This window comes from Lemur catta, chromosome 1, assembly GCF_020740605.2.
Source record: "Lemur catta isolate mLemCat1 chromosome 1, mLemCat1.pri, whole genome shotgun sequence".
NCBI lineage: Eukaryota > Metazoa > Chordata > Mammalia > Primates > Lemuridae > Lemur > Lemur catta.
Window position 1 is genome coordinate 220,580,169 of NC_059128.1, and position 20,545 is coordinate 220,600,713.

A 20,545-nucleotide genomic window follows, 5' to 3' on the forward strand; every position below is an offset into this window, starting at 1 on the left:
GAGCTTACCTTAATGCTTAACCTTGTGACTTTTCAAGTCTTTTTCCAGGTCTGTGGTTCTACCCAAAACGAAAGATAAAATCTTGGTGAAGGTTGTTTTCAGACAATTCTGAAAACCTTCTTTATAAGAATAGTTTCTTATTTCCACCAAAAAAAACAGAGAGAGAGAGAGAAAAGAATCTTCTAAAAACAGGAAAATAATTGTATATTATAGGAACTTTAGGAAAAGAGGGAGGTAAGGTGGTTTTTTTTTAGAATTAGGCCATTTTTTATATAAAGCTCCAGATGTTTTTGATACATATGGGCCATGGAGCATGATTTTGATTACTTTTTAAAGTACAAAGTCTTTAAATTTTAAGATAGGCAGATTTATCTCTGTTTTCTCTTGATGATTTGTGTTTTTTCTAAAGAAATTCTTGCCTACCCAATATCATATAGACATTGAATTTGAGAAATACTAATTGTGTAAGTATACTATTCCTAAGGTTAACTGACCTTCAGCAACCAGAACCATTAGATTTCTTCATTTAATCATGTAGTATTCTTTCTGTAATTTAGTGTTAGGCAGACAATTGCAGACAATATGAATATTATTGAGCTTTCATAATAACTGAAAGTTGAAGTTTTGCATGTAGCTTACCTACGTACCCTTTGGATAAAAGTAGAAAGCCCATTTAGCAATTGTCCCATGAGAGGGTTTTTGTTTTTGTTTTTTGTTTTTAAAATTAAATAAGCCACTTAAAAAATAATGCTTTTAGAAATTAGTGTTAACTCTGGCCTTCTAAATAAATTCTTAAGTTTAAAATTAAAAAGGATATTTTTGGTATGATCCTCTTCTATAATGTTATAGTTTAGTAGGCTAAGATTGAATAAGGCTGAAGTCATTGGTTTTTAATTCCCCAAGAGATTTTTTTATGTGTTCCTATTCATAGATTATGAACTCTTTTAAAATACTTATAAGAATCTGTCTTTTTTAGAATAGGTTGGAATGCCTTGATGGCTTTTGGGACATAATATGATGTCATTACTTAATTCTTCTAACTTATAAAACAAGGTTAATGATAATATTTACTTTATTGTGAGGCTTAAATTAAATGTTGCATGTAAAACCAATTATGTGCTACTAAATATTTGTTGAATAATTAGAAAATGGGGTAGTTTTGGGGTCCAGTGGAAGTCTGTGTGCTTTTAGTCAGTTTCTAATGACTACATCATGCCTTAATGGTTTTCTTAAAAAAAAAAAAACCACTTAAGCAGGTCTTCTACCAGCCTTGTAAGAATACTGCTTATTGGCTTTATTTATTTACTTATTAGCAAGATACGGATTTTGTTGGTAGTGATGTTTAGGTCAACTCTTTAAAACGAATTATGATTTATTTATTTTTATTTTTTTTTTGAGACAGAGTCTCACTCTGTTGCTCTGAGTAGAGTGCTGTGGCATCAGCCTAGCTCACAGCAACCTCAAACTCCTGGGCTCAAGTGATCCTCCTGCCTCAGCCTGCCAAGTAGCTGGGACTACAGGCACACACACCACCATGCCTGGCTAATTTTTCTATGTTTAGTAGAGATAGGGTATCGCTCTTACTAAGGCTGGTCTGGAACTCCTGACTTCAAGCGATCCTCCCGCCTTGGCCTCCCAGAATGCTAGGATTACAGGTGTGAGCCACCGTGGCTGGCTATGAATTATGATTTAATTCCTATGTTTTTGCCATGGGAGCCATTTGTGCATTTTGTATTTCATATTTTGTTTCCTTGTTACTAATATGTAATGAGTAAATTTACTGGCAAACTTAATACATAAATAATAAAAACAAGCATCTGTTGTGCTGAGCATGGCATGACGTAAATACTTTTCTCAAGACTTGTTTTTATTCTAAGACTGATTTAGCTTCTATGTCTTCATGTCCTAAGGTGCAAATGCACACTGTGCTTGTATGTGGAGGGCAAATAAGTTATTGTCAAACAAACAATTAGAAAATAGGAAAGTCCTGCTAATGTTTAGAAGACTGATGCTTATGTCTTCTAAACATAAACTTATGTTTTCTAAACATAACAGTGCTTATGCTAGCAAGAAATCTTAAATAGTCAAGATAGTTTTAAATATCCTATATATGATTTTACCTTAACTTTTCCCCAACCATAAGTTGAACTTTTATATGGATGAGACATGGTATTACCTGCCAGGTCTTTATAATTAACAGTAAGACTAGGGATGAATTTTTATGACCCCTCTTCCTCACTCTTTCAGAGCTAATTAATGTTTTGCTCTTGTGAGTATTTCCTGGTACTTGGATTCATCTGATTTATTTATAACTTGAATTGAGGTTTTATGGTGTCTTGCTCTTTGTCATGGAAGTTGTTCTTTCATGGCAGAAGTGAAGTTAAAAATACTTTTTATTTAATGAAGCACTAGCAAAACCAGATTTTATCATATTATAAAATCAATTATTATACACCGAGGCTTTTAGAATGTTCCTAATACATCTATTTCTCTTGAGTTCACATAGGTTTTTTATGAGGGAAGGAAAGCAGTTAGGACTGAGGGCTTTGGAATCAGATGGATCTGAGTGCTCCACACAGATCTTTGTGATTGTGGGCAGAGCATATACTGTGCATTTGCTTCCTCATCTATAAAAAGGTCGTGACAAATCTCTGCTTCACAGAGTTGTTGAAATAAGAAAATACATGAAAAGTTCTTTACTCAGTACCTGGTTCATAAGCATTCACTAAATAGAGTTACAAATTTTAAAGAAGGTTGTGTTTATGTGTATGTATTTTTATTTTTAAAAAATAAAATAAATGTTCTTCTGTTCCCTTTCAGGTCTGTTGAACATACTGATGGTCAGAGTGTCCTAACAGACTCACTGTGGAGGCGATATAGTGAATTTGAGTTGTTGCGAAACTACCTTTTAGTTTACTACCCACATGTTGTTGTGCCACCTTTGCCAGAAAAACGGGTAAGGAGTGAAATGATGGTAGTAGTTTAGAAGTATTCAGCATTGAGACTATTCCTAATGGTTATTTTGTTTCCTAGGCAGAATTTGTTTGGCATAAACTGTCTGCTGACAACATGGATCCGGATTTTGTGGAGAGACGACGGATTGGTTTAGAAAACTTTCTATTGAGGATTGCTTCACATCCCATCCTGTGTAGAGATAAAATCTTCTATTTGTTTTTAACACAGGTATTTTTCTTTTATTCAGTCTTTTTAAAATATTCATTTGACTTGGGTTTTTTTTAAACTGTAGAATGCTTATCTTAAGGATCTTTTTGTTAATTTATATTCAATTTATTATATTTTTGTCCTGATTTCAAATTATTGGATTATATCACTCTTCTCATTAACATATTTATACTTAAAGTTACTAAAGACAGTAAATTTTGGTATCACTTAAATGATGTCAAAATTAGTCTTCAGTTTTTTGAAATCCAATTCTATAAAATCTTGGGTCCATTTTTTAGTAATCTTTTGGAATCTGGAGTCTATGTTTAATTTTGAAGTGAAAGGAATTTTTTTTAACCTTTCTCTCCCATCTCCGCTGAAATAAGAACTGAATGATAGGTATATAATTTATTTAACTTGAAATATTCTTTATGGATTGTTTTGCTTTATGATAATGATTTCTAAAATTAACTTCAATTTTTAGGAAGGTAACTGGAAGGAGACTGTGAATGAAACTGGGTTTCAGCTGAAGGTAAGAATATTTGTGTGAAATTCGCCGTGCCCCTTTCCAGTGCCCAGCATGGTGCTATGCACTCAGTGGGTACTTGGTATTTACTGAATGAGTGAATGTTGAAAATTGGCTTTGCATCTAATGTCATTAGTGAGGTTTTCAACGAAACACTGCGTTTAACTTGTAATATGTGTAATTGAAATTTTAGCTTGGTTAATAGACTGTAATTCACTTTTAGTTACTAGTGAGACTATAACAAGCAAATTTATTAATTTATTCTACTGGGAAAGAGCGTTTTGAAGCAGTAATTTAAATACTAGCTGTTGAATTTTTCCACAGTGTATTCATATTATACTTTGCATCTTTTTTTCTTCCTTCTGACCTGACCTTTCCACTCATATCCCTGCCCGACAATTGCTCACTCTGTATCAGATATGAAGAACACTTCTGAAGAGTCAAGCTTGGGTTTGCCAGTCTTAGTAGACTAAAATGCCTTTGGTCATGCTTCTTCTGTCTATTGAGACATGGTGGCCAGTTCGAAATGGGCACAGGAGTCATTTTGAAATAGTTTGTTTCACCTGTTAGTGATACTGAGTTATTTAGTTTTTGTACAGCTTTTTAAATTTAGTCTTTAGAATTAGTGTTTGGTAATGTGATTGTTATCTGAAAATTGAAGAGCATGGTGGTGGTGAGCTGGCTACCCTAACTCCACCCTGGTGTCCCTATCTTTCCTAAAAGAAATATGACACAGATTATTGCAAACTTTTTAAAGTTTTCATCTCTGGTGTAAACTGAATAGATAAGTAGACAAATGTAATATAAATTGATAAACCATTCATATGATAATACAGTGCTAAAGGTTTACTGTATCTAGATAAGAAGAACAAAACATCTTTACAGTAATTTAAAAAACACCACCTAGAGCTTTATGTATTGGTGTATAGGTATTTGAAATTTAGCACAAAGTAAACTAGAAAGAGAAAATTTTTTTCTGCAAAGAAAATTTAATAAAGTAACTAATTCTGTCATAAACTGATTCTGATTTATAAATAATTTTTTGGGAGATATACATGAAAAAATTAAAATTATCTCAACTGCATTTCATTGCTTTATGACACTCAGAGGAGAGGGAATGGTGGAATTTTAGTTTAGGGATAGGGTTGAAATAACTTGAAATTTTGTAAAAATGATTTATATTTTGATAGGATTTTCTGAGAAATAGTTCAAGATATTTTAGAAGCAAATAATAAGAACAAGATAAAACTAAAATATAATTGTTCTGGTGAATTCTGTTTATACAATAGAAAATAAAAAACTTTTTGGTCATTGATTTAGTCATTAGTTTAGTCACTAGTTATCGGTTGTTTGACCTTGAACTCAGTTTTGGCTGTAACTTTGGTGACCCTGAGAATGCTTGAGATTCTCCATCATATTAGGTTATTCAGTATGGAATGTCCGATTTCCTTAAGTACTAAGTTTGACAGTTGATGTCTCTTGACATTTCATTTTGACCTTTTTTTTTTTTAATTGTGAAGGTACATCCTCATTCTTTCAAACTCATGTTTTGGCTTGTGATTATCTTTTAAATTTTTTTTTTTAGAGCAATTTTTGTGAAACCATGGATAAGTCTAAAATTTGTGTTATTTTTGAATATGAGTTCTGTCATGGAACCGATGTAGCACAGATAGCTTGAAATAGCAACAAAGTGTTTGGGAAGGATGTGGCTAATGAATGCACAGTATGTCAATGGTTTGAGAAGTTCCATTTTGGTGATTTTGATCTTGAAAATAAGCCACATGACCTGAGACCAAATAATGATGAGGTGAAAACTGTAGTGGAAGCAAATCCATCTCAACCTATGCATGAATTAGCAGCAAGGTTTGACATTACTATTCCAATATGGGACCATTTGAAACAAATGGGCAAGGTAAAGAAGCTGGATAGATGGGTACCACATGAATTAAATGAGCATCGGAAAAGAAATCGTCTGGAAGCTTGCCTTTCTTTGCTGTCACCACATGAAGGAGAACCATTTCTACACCGTATTGTTACATCTGATGAAAAATGGATTCTTTTTCACAATCGCAAGTGTTTGGCACAATGGTTAGAATAAAAATGAAGTGCCAAAACACAGTCCAAAACCGAATATTCATCAAAAAAAGATAATGGTGTCTGATTGGTGGTCTACCACTGGTATTTCCACTACAGCTTCATGAAACCTGGTCAATCAATTACAGCGGATGTCTACTGCAACCAATTTGATACAATGATAAGGATGCTTGTGATTCAGCAGCCGAGATTGGTCAGTAGAGACAGGCCAATCCTCTTGCAAGACCACATGTCACAAAACAGAGCATTGCTCAAATTACAGAAGCTGAACTTGGAAACTGTCATCCACCGTATTCCCCAGACCTTGCACCAACTGACTGCCACTTCTTCCAGACTTTGGACCACTTCTTGCAAGGAAAAATATTCAGTTCTCAACAAGCTGTGGAAAACGCCTTTGGAGATTTCATCACCACTTGCTCTCCAGGCTTCACTGGTGACATAAAAAAGCTACCATTAAGATGGTAAAACTGTGTTGATAGTTTAGGCACGTACTTTGATTAATTATACTGCTTCTTGTTTGAGATGTAATAAACTAAACTTTTGATCCAAAATCAGACATTTCATATTTAATGACCTAATAGAATATGCTGTTCATAGAGCGCCTTCAATCTAACATGTAGGTGCTATTTAAGTGTTTAGATAAAATGTTTTGTATTTGGGTAGCCTTATGGTAAAAACTTGGGGTTTCACTTTTATGAAGTATTTGAAAGGTAATGCTTAATGTACAGTATTAATCAAAACATCAGACTTTAATGAAGTAGACCAGGAATAAAAGTAAATGGAGAGATTTCAGAAACCCATGTGTCTCTCTGTATCCCTCATTTTGTTGTGGCTGTTTCTTGTTTGAAGTCCTTCCCTCCATCAGGGAAATGGGACCCTTTTGGACAACTTCACATACATATGTACAAGCACACATACATACAAACATGAGGTTGTCCACATGCACATATATATAAAAATATATGTATGTATGTATATATTTATATATAGTGTCACATTTCACTTATCTGGAGATCATGTATTTGGCAGTTAAAACTAACCTGATCACAGTTGAAAGCTGGTATTTAAATAAAACTGACTTCTGAGATGTTCAAATGGATGTAACGTGCCTTAACTGCTATACTTATAGAAATACTTTGGTATTCTCACATAAGACCCACAGAGTTTTTTATAGTTATTTGGACAAACTTGACTCTCTTACATATTCAGTAGAAAATTTAAAAGATCCAAAAGTGAGTACTGCTGGAAACAGGTATGCTGTGACAGTAGTGGCAATTGACAGCTGAGCCTGATAGTAAAAAAGGAAGTAGCAATGGTATGAGAGACACTGCAGTATAGGTGCATTTGGCTTGAGGCCAAATCTCCACACACCTGCGTAGCCCTAGGGCTTCACTGTATTACAGATGGGTTCATTATTTGTTGTTTATAGTGGCTACCTATAGGCCTCAAGAAAGAGTGGAATTAGGCCTGTTGTGTTCTCTTAATTTAGTGTGTGATCAGCGGACCGAATGCATCTCAATTGTTGGCATCATTTGTTCAGAATACTGAATTCATCCCAGACATGCTGATTCCTATTAGTCTGAAAGTTGACAAATATTGTCCTAAGATGATAGAGAAAACTTTTAGGAAGATAATTTGAGAAATATTGTTAAAAATGGTTTAAAAAAAAAGACTTTTTTAGAATATAAAGCAGTAAGTTTCTTATGTGAATAATCATCATCATACATGCTTACTATATGCTAAGCACTATACTATAATTATACTGTATTTTATTTTGCTGCATATTGCTTCAGTACCTTTGAAGTTAGTCGATATTCTCATTTTTGTTTTTAGACAAGGAGCTCTAGAAAGTGACTTGCCCAAGGTCACATAATTACAAGTGATGGAGGCCGAATCCAAGTCTACACCTGTTTAACTCAAAGCTCTTCCTAATTACCATCTCATGTTACCTCTCTTTTTGCTTATTAATTATGTAAATTAATATAGGCAAAGATGATTGGTAAAGGAAGTGTTGAAAGCTATATTTCTGTGAAAATGAGATCATTCTGAATCAGACCAAATTTTTTTTTTGGAGATCGGTTCTCACTGTGTTGCCCAGGCTGGACTCAAACTCCTAGGCTCAAGTGATCCTCCCTTTTCAGCTTCCTGAGTAGCTGGGACTACAGGTGTGTGCCACTGTGCCCAGCTGAAATATTCATATTTCATATTTTGTAAGAATATTTGATGTTGGATTATAGTCCTCAAATTGAAATGTTGTCAGCTTACTTTAATTTTCCTTTTCTCAGGCACCTTTAATCTATAATTTTGGCCTACTAGGTTAATATTTTCTTACATCTTTTTAGAGTGATTACTACACCAGCAAGGTAATTCCAAATTTAGTTTCTTTTTATTAGTGTTCTATTTAACATAAGCATGAATAACCAATTAATCATTGCTGATTATTGGCATTCCTTCTTTTTTTGAATATTTATATAAATACTCATGTTACTTAATTCAGTCTGAAAGGAGAGCAAAGTGTTTATCCTAGAGTAACGAACTTATAAACTGTTGCTTTGGTGTATAAAGTAATGTTTTAAGTTAGTTATCTCAGTCATGAAAGTAAACATCATTCCAAATACCCAAACCTTAAATGAATTTAGGCTGATTCAGAAGAATCTGGAACTCTGTCTGTTCTTTGGAGCAGGGACTGCAAGAGCCGAGGTCTAGGCCCCTAGGATCTCTACTAATCTCTTTATTGCGCAGGAACTCTGAGAGCACGATGGAGATTCCAAATGCTGGGTCCCTACAGAGTGTGAGGTTCTCTTCTAAGTGTTATGGATATAGTAGTGACTGAGCTGCAAATACTCATAAGTTGCATGTTCTTGTGGGCTTATATTTACTGGTTAGAGAAATTAAATTAGCATCTAAATAAAAAAGATACTTTAAAATAGTGATAAGTGGTATAAAGGAAATAAAGCATCATCATTGTTAAGAATAGCAGGGATTATTTTTCAGGAGTTACTTTGAGTTGGGTGACCATAAAGTTTATTGTCCAAATAGGAATTCTTTTGAGAGGAAAAAGGGGCACTATTAATAATAAGACTAGGACAACAGTCATAAAGCAGGACTGTGCTGGGCAAACGAGGCCACATGATTACCCTTCCTTCAAGAGCTGAGACATGAATGATAAACCTGCAGTAGATGCCAAGAAAGAGGAATAATGGACCAAGAAAGAGGAATGTTCCTGAGAGAGAGAGGCCCTAGACAAAGCAGATAAAAGTGTTGCCACCGCAGCCTTCATAGAACTCCAGGGGCCACCATTCTCATTGTGCTTTTTTATGGCTCTTACATTCTTAATGGGCAGCCAAGAATCAAGTAAACAAGATGATTTCAGATAATTCTGTTTTAAAAGAAATAGGGTAGTGTGAAACAATGATGAATTAAGGCAGTGGTCCCCAACCTTTTTGGCACTAGGGACCGGTTTCATGGAAGACAATTTTTCCACCCATGGTGGAGGCGAGGGGTATGGTTTGGGGATGATTCAAGCACATTATCTTTATTGTGCACTTTATTTCTGTTATCATCATCACTTGCCACTCACTGATAGGATTTTGATACTGATTTATGATGGTCTCTGCAGTGAAACCTCTCTGCTAATGATAGTCTGTATTTGTAGCCACTCCCCAGTGCTAGCATCACCACCTTAGATCATCAGGCATTAGCTTTTCATAAGGAATGCACAACCTAGATCCTTCTCATATGTAGTTTACAATAGGGTTCAAGCTGCTATGAGAATCTAATGCTGCTGCTGAACTGACAGGAGGCAGAGCTTATGTGGTGATGTGAGTTATAGGGACCTGCTATACATACAGATGAAGTTTTGCTTGCTTGCCCGCTGCTCACCACCTGCTGTATGGGCCTGTACCAGTTCGAGGCCTGGGGGTTGGGGACTGCAGGATTAAGGGGCATCTTTAGATGTTGAATGGGGTATCTGACTAGGTGGATGGTAACCTGTCAGATTTGGAAAGTCCTGGTAGGTTTTCAGAGGTCTAGCTTATGGGAGAAGTTTCTGGTTTGGTGACATTTTAGGCAGCTTCCCTTATATGGAATCTTGAGAGTTGGGTGTGGTGATGGATCTGATCTGGCAGAATGTGTGGTAAGCAAAGGTTAGAGTGGTGACCTTTTATATTTAATGACTTCTGAATTGGTATATTGAAGATGTTAAAACTAAAAAATTAATTGGTGGTATTAAAAAGTATGAGATTCAAGAAAAGATACAAATGAAAGTTTTCTTCTCATGGTTTTCATGTAATTTCATCCTCATGTAAATAACCACATTTATGGCCAGGTGCAATGGCTTGCTCCTGTAATCCTAGCACTCTGGGAGGCCTAGATGGGAAGATTGCTTGAGGCCCAGAGCTGGAGACCAGCCTGAGCAAGAGCGAGACTCAGTCTCTACAAAAAGAAAGATTAGCTGGGTGTAGTGTTGCACACCTGTAGTCAGTTACTCAGAAGGCTGAGGCAGGAGGATCACATGAGCCCAGGAGTTTGAGGTTGCAGTGAGCTATGATGATGTCACTGCACTCTAGCAGGGGTGACAAAGCAAGACTCTGTCTCCAAAAAAAATAAAAAAAAAGAAGTATATTTAAAAAGAAACACACTCTCATGTGACTAAAGTCATTAACACTTATGAGATCCTTTGGTGTTTAGTGATTTTTAATATATGCCTTAAGTTCGTAGGTGCTTTTATTTTGTAAGGACTTCAACATGTATTAGCTCGTTTGTCCTTGAGATACAAGAAAGATCAAGAATTGGTGAAATACTGATTTTAGAAATGAGATAATTCCCTGAAATCAGTGATAAATTAAGCTTTTAAAGATATTCTTTAGAAAGTTCTTTGAATCTCCTTTGGTCTGTAGGTATAGAAGGTTGGGTGTGCAGAGTAGCATTTGTTACATTTGTTTTTATTTTCTTAAGTAATCTGGGAAGCCCTGGTAATATTTTTGTTGTGTTTGTTTGTTTTATTAGCCGAGAGTATTTGTAATTACCGGTCAGAAGCTAGAATAATGTAAAATTTTCAAGCTGATTGGGATTTTGTAAGCCAAACCACATTTTGAAATTGATTCCTGATTGAGCTATCTTTTATGAGCCCTGTAGTTCTTGGACCTTGGTTAGAAAAGTTACTTGGTAGTCTTCTTTTTTAAAAAAATGAGAATTTAGGGTAAGATTTGGATACGTTAAGTATATATTTCATGCAATTATTACTTATTATGATTTAGTATCTATCCCTCTGTCCCTCCTTTGAGGGCAATTATCTAGGAATAAGTAAAGATAGTTAAAAAGTTGTGTTGTCTTGTACATTTTCTGCTAACTAGAAATAATTGATGTTATCTAACTTGTTTTATTTAGTACAGTATTACTTTAGTATATGTATTTCCATATTTCTTCTTCTTTTTTTTTTCTAAAATAAAGATTATGGTAGTGAAAACAACCAACATACGTTTGGTTTGAATTCCATCTGAGAACTACCCTCAGTAGTGCATAGGCCCTAAAGCAGTAGTTTTTATTTAGTTTATATATATAGATCATTGCTTTTTTTGGCTCAGAGAAAAGGTAAACTACTTTTTTCAAATGACCTATTTTGAATTCTAATAATGTAGACCTATATGCCTGTTAGTGTATTGGTTGGTGTTTACAGTTGTTTTACTTTAGTATTGTCGAATGCCGTGTATTCAGTCTAATTTATAATATGTTTTTGTAGAATTTTCAAAAATAACTACTAAGCTGTTTTTTTAGACATGTTTAATGTGTTTATAACAATTAATATGAAGAAAACCATACTTTAGCATCATAATTCTAAAGGGAAAATAAAATTGTTTGAATTTTATACCCTGAAATGTAATTGTATTAAGTGAACAAATTATTTTTTCCAGGCAGACTCCAGGTTAAAAGCGCTTAATGCAACATTCAGAGTGAAAAACCCAGACAAGTAAGGTTTTGTTTTAATAACAGTTACAATGTTGTTTTGAATGATGCCTCTCAATCTATTTAATTTTTCATTTCTGAATGTATGCACTTTATTTGCTAAATATTTAAAACAGTAATTCACATTTAGTGAAATACTTTTAAAGTCTAAAACTGATCTTGAAATTTGGTAACTTAATTGGATTTAAAGTTGTAAGTAACTGAAGTTTTAGAAATTTAAACCATTGCTTTTTTCTAGGAGAATTTAAGTAATTTTGATTTTATATAGTTTTTCCTTTTATCACTTTGCTTGTTAAATATGCAGAGTTCAAGATAAAGTTATATATATTAATAATTTGTCCGTGTTGTATAGCAAAAAAACTTGATAGGTAAATGCATATGGGCCGTGTGTGGTAGCTCATGCTATAATCCTAGCACTCTGGGAGGCCGAGGCAGGAGGTTCACTGGAGGTCAGGAGTTCAAGACCAGCCTGAGCAAGACTGATACCCTGTCTCTACTAAAAATAGAAAAAATTAGGTGGGCATGGTGGCACATGTCTATAGTCCCAGCTACTCGGGAGGCTGAGGCAGGAGGATCGCTTGATCCCAGGAGTTTGAGGTTGCTGTGAGCTAAGTTGACGCCACGGCAGTCTATCTGGAGCAATGGAGTGAGACTCTGGAGGGAGACTCTGTCTCAAAAGAAAAGATAAATGCATACTAGCATAATAGTTTCATGGAAATATATTTATATGGCAGGTACTTCACTTTGTTAATGTCAGCTGATGTTTGTGAGAGTATTTCTATGTCAGCGGAAGTCAGTGTATTCAGAAATGACTTTCCTTAGGATGGGACCTAGGTATTTAAGATTTTGATTTTGCTCAGTCTCTAAATTTGGTGAATAATTCAGGTTCTTTATCATATGGATCTTTACCTGGCAATTTGGTTCAGCTAGAGGAGTTTTTCAGTTGGATAAGTGCTTAAGCAGATGAGGCTTTTCTGTTTTGGGAGACCAAATTTATGAGGTCTGTTAGAATTTGTTTAGTGAGTCCTTCACCATTAACTCCTGTGTAGTGTAAATTCTCATCAAAGGCCAAGTTTGCATATTTTGGTGACCTATCATGCCTGACTTTATAAACTGTAACATATCAACAATAATGCCTCTGATTTTTACTGTAAATTTTGAATATAAATGAATATTTTTAAATTTTGGCAGTTAGGAAGTTGTGATGGTAACCATTGAGGTTTTTAAATCTTTTTTTAAATATATTTTATTTTTTAGAGTAATTTTAGGTTTAGCAATTTCTGCAAAATAGAGCAGAAAGTACAAAAGCACAGCGTTCCCATATATACCCTGTCTCCCCACGCACACAGCCCTCCCCACTATCAACATCCCACACCAGAGTGCTGTGTTTGTTACAGCTGATAAACCCACATTGACAGAGCATTATTACCCAAAGTCCATTGTTCACCTTAGGGTTCACTCTTGATGTGGGACATTCTATGGGTTTGGACAAATGGATAATGACATGTATCCACCATTATAGTATATCATACAGGAGAGTTTTACTGCCCTAAAAATCCTCTGCGCTCCACCTATTCATCCCTCTCTTTCCCTAACCCCTGGCAACCAATGATCTTTTTACTGTCTTCATAGTTTTTTTTTTTTTCAGAATGTCATATCATACAGTATATAGCCTTTCAGATTAGCTTCTTTCACTTAATATAAATCAAAAGTTCCATTGTGGTTTTTGTAAGTGTTATTGTAATATGCATGGTCTATAAGAGGTGTTCTCTAAATTAAGAACTAAAATTGTAAGTCACCCTCACACAAAAAAACAACTTTACAAAGCCGAAAACTTAATAAGCTAAGTTCATGACCTTGGTGGCTGTTCATTCATTAGAGAATGATGTAGGTACTATTTTTATTAATACTTTAGTATTAACATTTTTTCAGCATTTTCTATTGAATAGTTTTCACCTTAATGAAAAATATTTTGTCGATTGAATGTTTTTCTTCCCTTTTCTGACCTAACCAGGTTTTCTGAATAGCTACATTTTATTTACTATCCATATTGTATGTAGAATTTTAAATGTGATATGACCAATAATATTACCAAGGCAGTTTTTTGCCCTTATGTTCTTGTTAAAGTGTATATTTGGTAATAGAATTTGCTTATCTTGTATTCTAGATAAGAGAATTGTGTACATTGTTCATTGTTATAACAGATTCTTTTGTTTTTTGTTTTTTTGGGTTTTTTTTGAGACAGAGTCTTACTCTGTTGCCCAGGCTAAAGTGCCGTGGCGTCAGCCTACCTCACAGCAACCTCAAACTCCTGGGCTCATGCAATCCTCTTGCCTCAGCCTCCTGAGTAGCTGGGACTACAGGCATGTGCCGCCATGCCCAGCTAATTTTTTCTATATATTTTTAGTTGTCCAGCTAATTTCTTTCTATTTTTAGTAGAGACAGGGTCTCACTCTTGCTCAGGCTGGTCTCGAACTCCTGAGCTCAAACGATCCTCCCATCTCGGCCTCCCAGAGTGCTATGATTACAGGCATGAGCCATTGTGACTGGCCTGTAATAACAGATTCTTTTTTTTTTTTTTGAGACAGAGTCTCACTCTGTTGCCAGGGCTAGAGTGCCGTGGCATTAGCCTAGCTCACAGCAACCTCAAACACCTGGGCTCAAGCAATCCTCCTGCCTCAGCCTTCCGAGTAGCTGGGACTACAGGCATGCACCACTATGCCTGGCTAATTTTTTCTATTTTTAGTAGAGACGGGGTCTCACTCTTGCTCAAGCTGGTCTCGAACTCCTGAGCTCAAGTGATCCTCCCGCCTTGGCCTCCCAGAGTGCTAGGATTATAAGCGTGAGCCACCTTGCCTGACTTATAAATGCTTTTTATATTGCATTAACTGTATATTTTTCTTAAAAGAGATGTGCCCAGGGTTTATCTCCATTTATTGAGCTCCTTATATTGTAGTTGCAAATAAACTACCTAGTAAGACAAAATCTAGGTGGTAAACTGGCCAGTTTATGTAAGTAACATTATTTACATGGTTATTTTTAAATCTGTTTCTAGTAGACACAAACAATACAAATCACTCATGTGCGGTGCTGCCTTTCACAGTAGAAGTTTCATTTACTGGGGCTTTAGTTGCCAGTTTTTCTTGGCAAAAAAAAAAAAATCCATGTGACTTTAGTTAATTCATGTATAAAATCATAGTTTTCTTCTTTTAAAAGAAAGGTAGGCCACACTGATTGTTAAGATTATGATTGACGTGGGTTATTCCTTGAGTTTCCAAACTATCAGGTTATATATAACCTTCTTCTTCTTGTTTTTTTTTTAAATTTTTTTTAGAGAACAGGTTTTTCTCTGTTGCCCTGGCTAGTCTCCAGCTCCTGGCCTCAAGCAGTCTTCCCAGCTTGGCCTCCCACAGTGCTAGGATTACAGGCATGAGCCACCTTGGCCGCTCATATATACCTTTCTTATGCTGAGTTTGAGGTCAGGATGTATGGATAGAGAGAAGTTGTATATATAATAAGTTTATTTCAGGGAGCTTACGGTACACCATATTAACTCTCATAGGCAAGGAGGCAAGAACTAGAAATGTAGCCACTGAAAGAAGAGGAGGGTGGGGAGTGGACTGATACATTTATTATTTCTAACCATCACTCAGAATACCAGAATTCATTGTTTCTTTTCCTTCAAGACTTTATCTTAGGTAATGGTTGTACAAGTTGTAAAGAAGCATAAGAGAATCTGTATGGATTAAAATACTTTCAGTGTAGCAGGGTAGAGAAAACTACAGCCATATGAAAATATGAAAGCCGTATGAAATAGATAACAGATCGCAAACTGTTCGTGCCATTGAACTTTCAAATTGGAGAGAGACATTCAGAAAAAGCCTTGGTAGAGATTATTTTCAACATGAGTCTTGAATAATTGATGAGATTTGATTAGGAGAGGAACCTGTCCAGGCTTAGTGAAAATGACTAAAAGTAAGTAAAAGTAGAATATGAAGAATTAAGGGAAACATAGAGTCTATAGTTGTAATAGGAATGTTTTTAGGAGAATAGAAAATAAAATTGGTTGAGGCCATAGGATATATTAGATATAGACAACCTCAAACTTACAGTCTTATCAGAATCTGCATTTGCATGTTTATTTTTTCATGCTTCATAGGAATTTTAGATATTTAGTATTCTGGGAGGGAAGTTTTATAACCTCATCTCCCTAGTCTGGAGGGTCTTTTTAAACTCTCCTTTTGTGTGAAACTACAGCATTTTTACATTATTATATGTGGTTTTTAGTATTCAATCTCTCTTTAAGAAAACATGTAATTAGTTAGGGTAGGATGCCTCTTTTTTTTTTTTTTTTTTTTTTTGGAGACAAGAGTCTTGCTCTTGCTCTGTTGCCCTGGCTGGAGTGCAGTGGCATCGTCTGGTGATCCTCCTGCTTCAGCCTCCTGAGTAGCTGGGACTACAGGTGCGCTCCAGGACACTGGCTCATTTTTCTATTTTTAGTAGAGACATGGTCTTGCTTTTGCTCAGGCTGGTCTCAAACTCCTGAGCTCAAGCGATCCTCCTGCCTCAGCCTCCCAGAGTGCTAGGATTACAGGCATGAAACACTGTGCCTGGCCTGAATTCCTCATTTTAATATGTAGACATTACTAGATTTTGACTTGGGCAAAGAAAATTCATTTCTTCATTTCTTAAATACACATTATTATCTAGAGCTTGATGGATTTTTCAGACTTCACCTTTAGGTCTTCTGATTTCCCAATAACTGATTTTTTCCAAAGATATACATTTTGTCCCTGTCAGCTAGGTGTTCAGAATCTTTCAGCCCTGATGTCCTGGTGATGTGATCACCTGGGAATGCTTTCTGTGTTGTCACCACCCCCTACCCCTCAGCCTTTCAGAAGAGATAGTACCCCTCTGTTAGTCAGATAGAAAATTATAGTGTGCTTTATACTTTCTATGACCAAAGATGTCAGGATCTCTTCAACTCCAGAAACCTCTGGTTTGCCTAATTTAAGTGTTTTAAGGCTTACTATTTATGTTCTTATAACTTTTTCATAAACATATATGACAACTAAGAATTTTATAGTCATGCCAGCTCCATAGTTGGGAAGCTGGAAGAGAAAGGTCCTTAGGGGATCTCATCAAGTTGGAGAGCTGCAGAAGAGCTAATCTTGTAGAATTTCTGGCTCTTGGCCCCCAATACAAGAAAATCTGATCAAGGATGGATAGATAGAGTTTAACAAACTATTTGCCTCTTGAAATTCAAATTCAAAACTTCTAAGGGAAAATTGTGCCAGCTTGATTCTGGTTGGCTCTTCATAAAGAAAGCAGCTCATAGTTACCTGAAGTAATATATATTTTTAAAAATTTAATCGTACGTAAATAAAAATTTTTAACTAGGTAATATATTCTCATGGTTAACCAGATATATATGTAGATTGATAGATACAGAAAAGCTGTACAGTGAAAAGTCTCACTCCTGTCCCTGTCTATCCATTCCCCTTCCCTCTCCCCAGAGGTTAAGGTCTTATTACTTTTTAGATTTGTATCCCTCCAGAGTTTTATCCTAAAAATGCAAGCAAAACTGAAGAGTACTTTTTCTACCTTCCATCTAGGATATAAAAAGGATGATCAAACATGGATGTGCACTTCACTTAATTGCAAGCCAATCTTGCCAGCCCTTTTATCCCTGAATTATTTTCTTAGGTGAAAAATACTGTCTTTAGAGGAGAAAGAGTGGTAGAGGTTAAGTATTTTATCTAATGATTTGATGCCCTCAACCTTGGTAGCTGCGTCTTTATTTAGATGAACCACTGTTATTGCATATATGGGGTCTGTGAAAAGTTTTGTAAGCCACATTTAGTAGTTTGGACTTTGACTCAGGATCAGTGGATAACCTTTGCAGCAGAAAGAAACCCGCTTAAAAGCAGGGGTGTGATGTAGATTTGGACTTTAGGAAGATCATCAAAGCAGAGTGGACAGTAGATTAGAGTGGTGTGGGAGTGGGCAGGAGACTAGTCAGGAGGACACTATGAGAATTCCAGGTGAGAAGTAATGATCCTAATCTGAATGTAGGGCATTGGCAGATGCCAGAGAAAAGTGAATGGATTTGGGCGATATTTAGAAGGTAGAATCAATAGACTAGGTGATTAGTAGTGTATATGGGGTGAAGGAGAGGAGAAGGAAATACAGATGGCACTCAGATTTCATTCTTTAGAGTGCTAGGGAGCACAGGGGAAAGAGATTTTGAGGGGTAGTGGAAGGTAGGTTGAGCTTTGGATATAAAAGCAAGTGCCAATGTCTGCTATATCAGTTAGCTTCATAGTTTAGAAGTGGAGTTTAGAAGAGAGATTTGGGCTGATGGTAGAAATTTGGAATTCAGCAGCATATAGATCATAATTGTGAAACTTTGTGAATAAGTCACATAAAGAATGTAGATTGAAAGATTGATTGGAAGATGGCTAAGAATTTAGCCTTGAACCCTGAAGAATGCCAACACTTTTAGGGTGTTTTCGAAGTATAACTTGAGGATTGCCAGCATCCTGTGGGTGAGCTTGTTATTATAAATATAAATTCAGATTCCTGAGCCCATTAGGGCCTCTGTATATAGTTGTTGTGGTTATTCACACTCCTCTCCTACTGAGATACCCTCAGTAGTGATTTTAACAAACGTTTCAGAATTCTTTGTGCACCACAGTTGGGAGATTTAAGAGATGGGTGAAGGAAGTACTGCAAAAGAAACTTCAGCAGTGACCAGAGAGTACCATGAGAAAATGACACTGGTAAGGGAACACATTTTTTAGCAGGGTGATGTCAGCTCTTACATTGCCAGGAAGATCAAGTAAGAGGAGAACTAAAATGTATCATTGGCTTTTAGCAACATGAAAATAGTTGATGACTTTGTCAGGAATATTTTTCCACTGTATACATATAATACAGTGCTGGAGGCAGAAGCTAGATTCTGATAGACCACGCAGTCAATGGAAGGGAAGCAGTGATTATTGTTAGGGAGATGATGGCTTGGGAAAGCTTGGCTATAAGAGGGGTGGGTATTGAGAGGGTGTTAATAGTGAGGTGTGTTGTCAAGGGAGTGTGTGTGTGTTAATCTAAGAAAGACTTGAGTTAATTGGTATGCTAGTTAGAAGAAGCTTGTAGAGAGAGGGAGTTAGGAAATAGGAATATGGGGTGTAGCTGGATGTGAAGAAGTCCTAGAGGGAGGGAAGAAAGAATGTAGATATGGGGAAGTTTGCAAATTACTTGGCAGGAGGTGAAGGTGGAGGTTACTCCTGTGGAATGGCTTCTGTTGTATCTATGAGGATTGATTGTTTGGAGAGCGCCAGGTGTTGTATTAGAAGTTTTTGGTCTTCATGGAGAATGGCAGTTAATCGATTAAGGAAACAAAGATTACTGAGCAGAATTAAGATTGAGGTTACACTGTGAGTTTATGGTTGTACCGTATGATTTTTTAGCACCATAAATTTTTTTGTTTTTTTTTTTTTCCCAAAGTAATTTTTTATACCAACAGATTATTTTCTCTATCTTTGCCCCAGGATGTACATTATGAAGTACAACATTTTGGCTTTTAAGATAACAAAAGAAAGTATCTTATTTTAGAATTTTTAAAATTTATATTGGCATATAAATGTTTAAGGCCAGCATATGGTTAAATAGAATCAGTTTTATTATTCTCAGGAAGGACTGTTTTGTCTTTGAGTTTTTAACTGCTTGTTTTCATGAGAGAAATGATGTTTTATTTCCTGTTTCAGGAGATTTACTGAACTAAAACACTACAGTGATGAACTACAGTCTGTCATCTCCCATCTTCTTCGAGTCAGAGCTGTAAGTGTTTCCCAAGCGCTTTTTGACACACATTTATAAGGAAATGCTTCTCATTTAATCATACGTGTTTAAGTAATGGATGGTATCTATGTGAATGACTGATTTTTACATTCAAATTTAGTATGTTTATCATCCAAACTGTATTTTTTTTTAAAAAGTGAAATATTTTCTGTTATAAACAATTTTAGCATATTGTTTTCCATGGTTTGTAATGGCATAGTTGTCTTACCAAAAGGCCAGCCATTTCAGTGTTGAAATGTAAATAAGTGTAGGATTTTATATCTACATATAATATCTTATTCTTTCAATTTTTTAGTTTATGGATGTTAGGCTATCTTGTGTCTGTGCTCTTAAATTCTACTAAATTAATTTGGGGTAATAGTCTGCCATGAAAAATAAACTAGAAATTAAGGAATAATCATTGTACTTAGCCATATAGACATGGAGAAAAGTACTTTTCAGTAAATTAACGTGCCTGGGAAATGTTGGTAACCCACTTTGGTCTTTTGGGGTAACGTAGAGGGAACCTTAGAACTTGCCTGTGCTAAAGACTTCGAAAGAGACTGAGTTACCAAATCCAAGATCACATTTTATGCTGATTGGAATTCTCTTGAAATGAAATATGTTGTCTGGGATTTGCTTTAATAAAAGAGTCCGCTGGTAAGGAATGAAAATGGAGGCAATTGTAGATGAAACTAGATTGGCCATATAACAACTGTTGAATCTGGGTGTTGGGAAATGGAGATATATCCTTCTGTTCTGTATATTTTTGTATGTTTAAAGATTTCCTTAATAGTATAGAAGAATAGAATAAAGGTAGAAAATCCTTCTGAAGATCCTCATATTGGCCCAATCTCTAGTTTTACTGTTCAGAATATCATTTGGCTCCTTAAATAAATTATGAGATATAATACTTTGTAGGAAAAGAAAAGGCACCTGTGAGAATTATTAGGCTAGAGT

General features: G+C 35.6%; 1 protein-coding gene across 5 annotated transcripts in view; it reads left to right on the forward strand.

The window, feature by feature from the left end:
- Positions 1 to 20,545, forward strand: part of SNX4 (sorting nexin 4) — a 60,305-nt gene that overhangs the window by 12,250 nt on the left and 27,510 nt on the right. For all 5 annotated transcript variants that reach the window (XM_045540092.1, XM_045540094.1, XM_045540093.1 and 2 more), the window contains exons 3-7: positions 2,821 to 2,956; positions 3,034 to 3,183; positions 3,647 to 3,694; positions 11,695 to 11,750; positions 19,513 to 19,585. In XM_045540092.1, the coding sequence (XP_045396048.1) occupies positions 2,821 to 2,956; positions 3,034 to 3,183; positions 3,647 to 3,694; positions 11,695 to 11,750; positions 19,513 to 19,585 (463 nt within the window). The remainder of the gene's footprint in view (positions 1 to 2,820; positions 2,957 to 3,033; positions 3,184 to 3,646; positions 3,695 to 11,694; positions 11,751 to 19,512; positions 19,586 to 20,545) is intronic.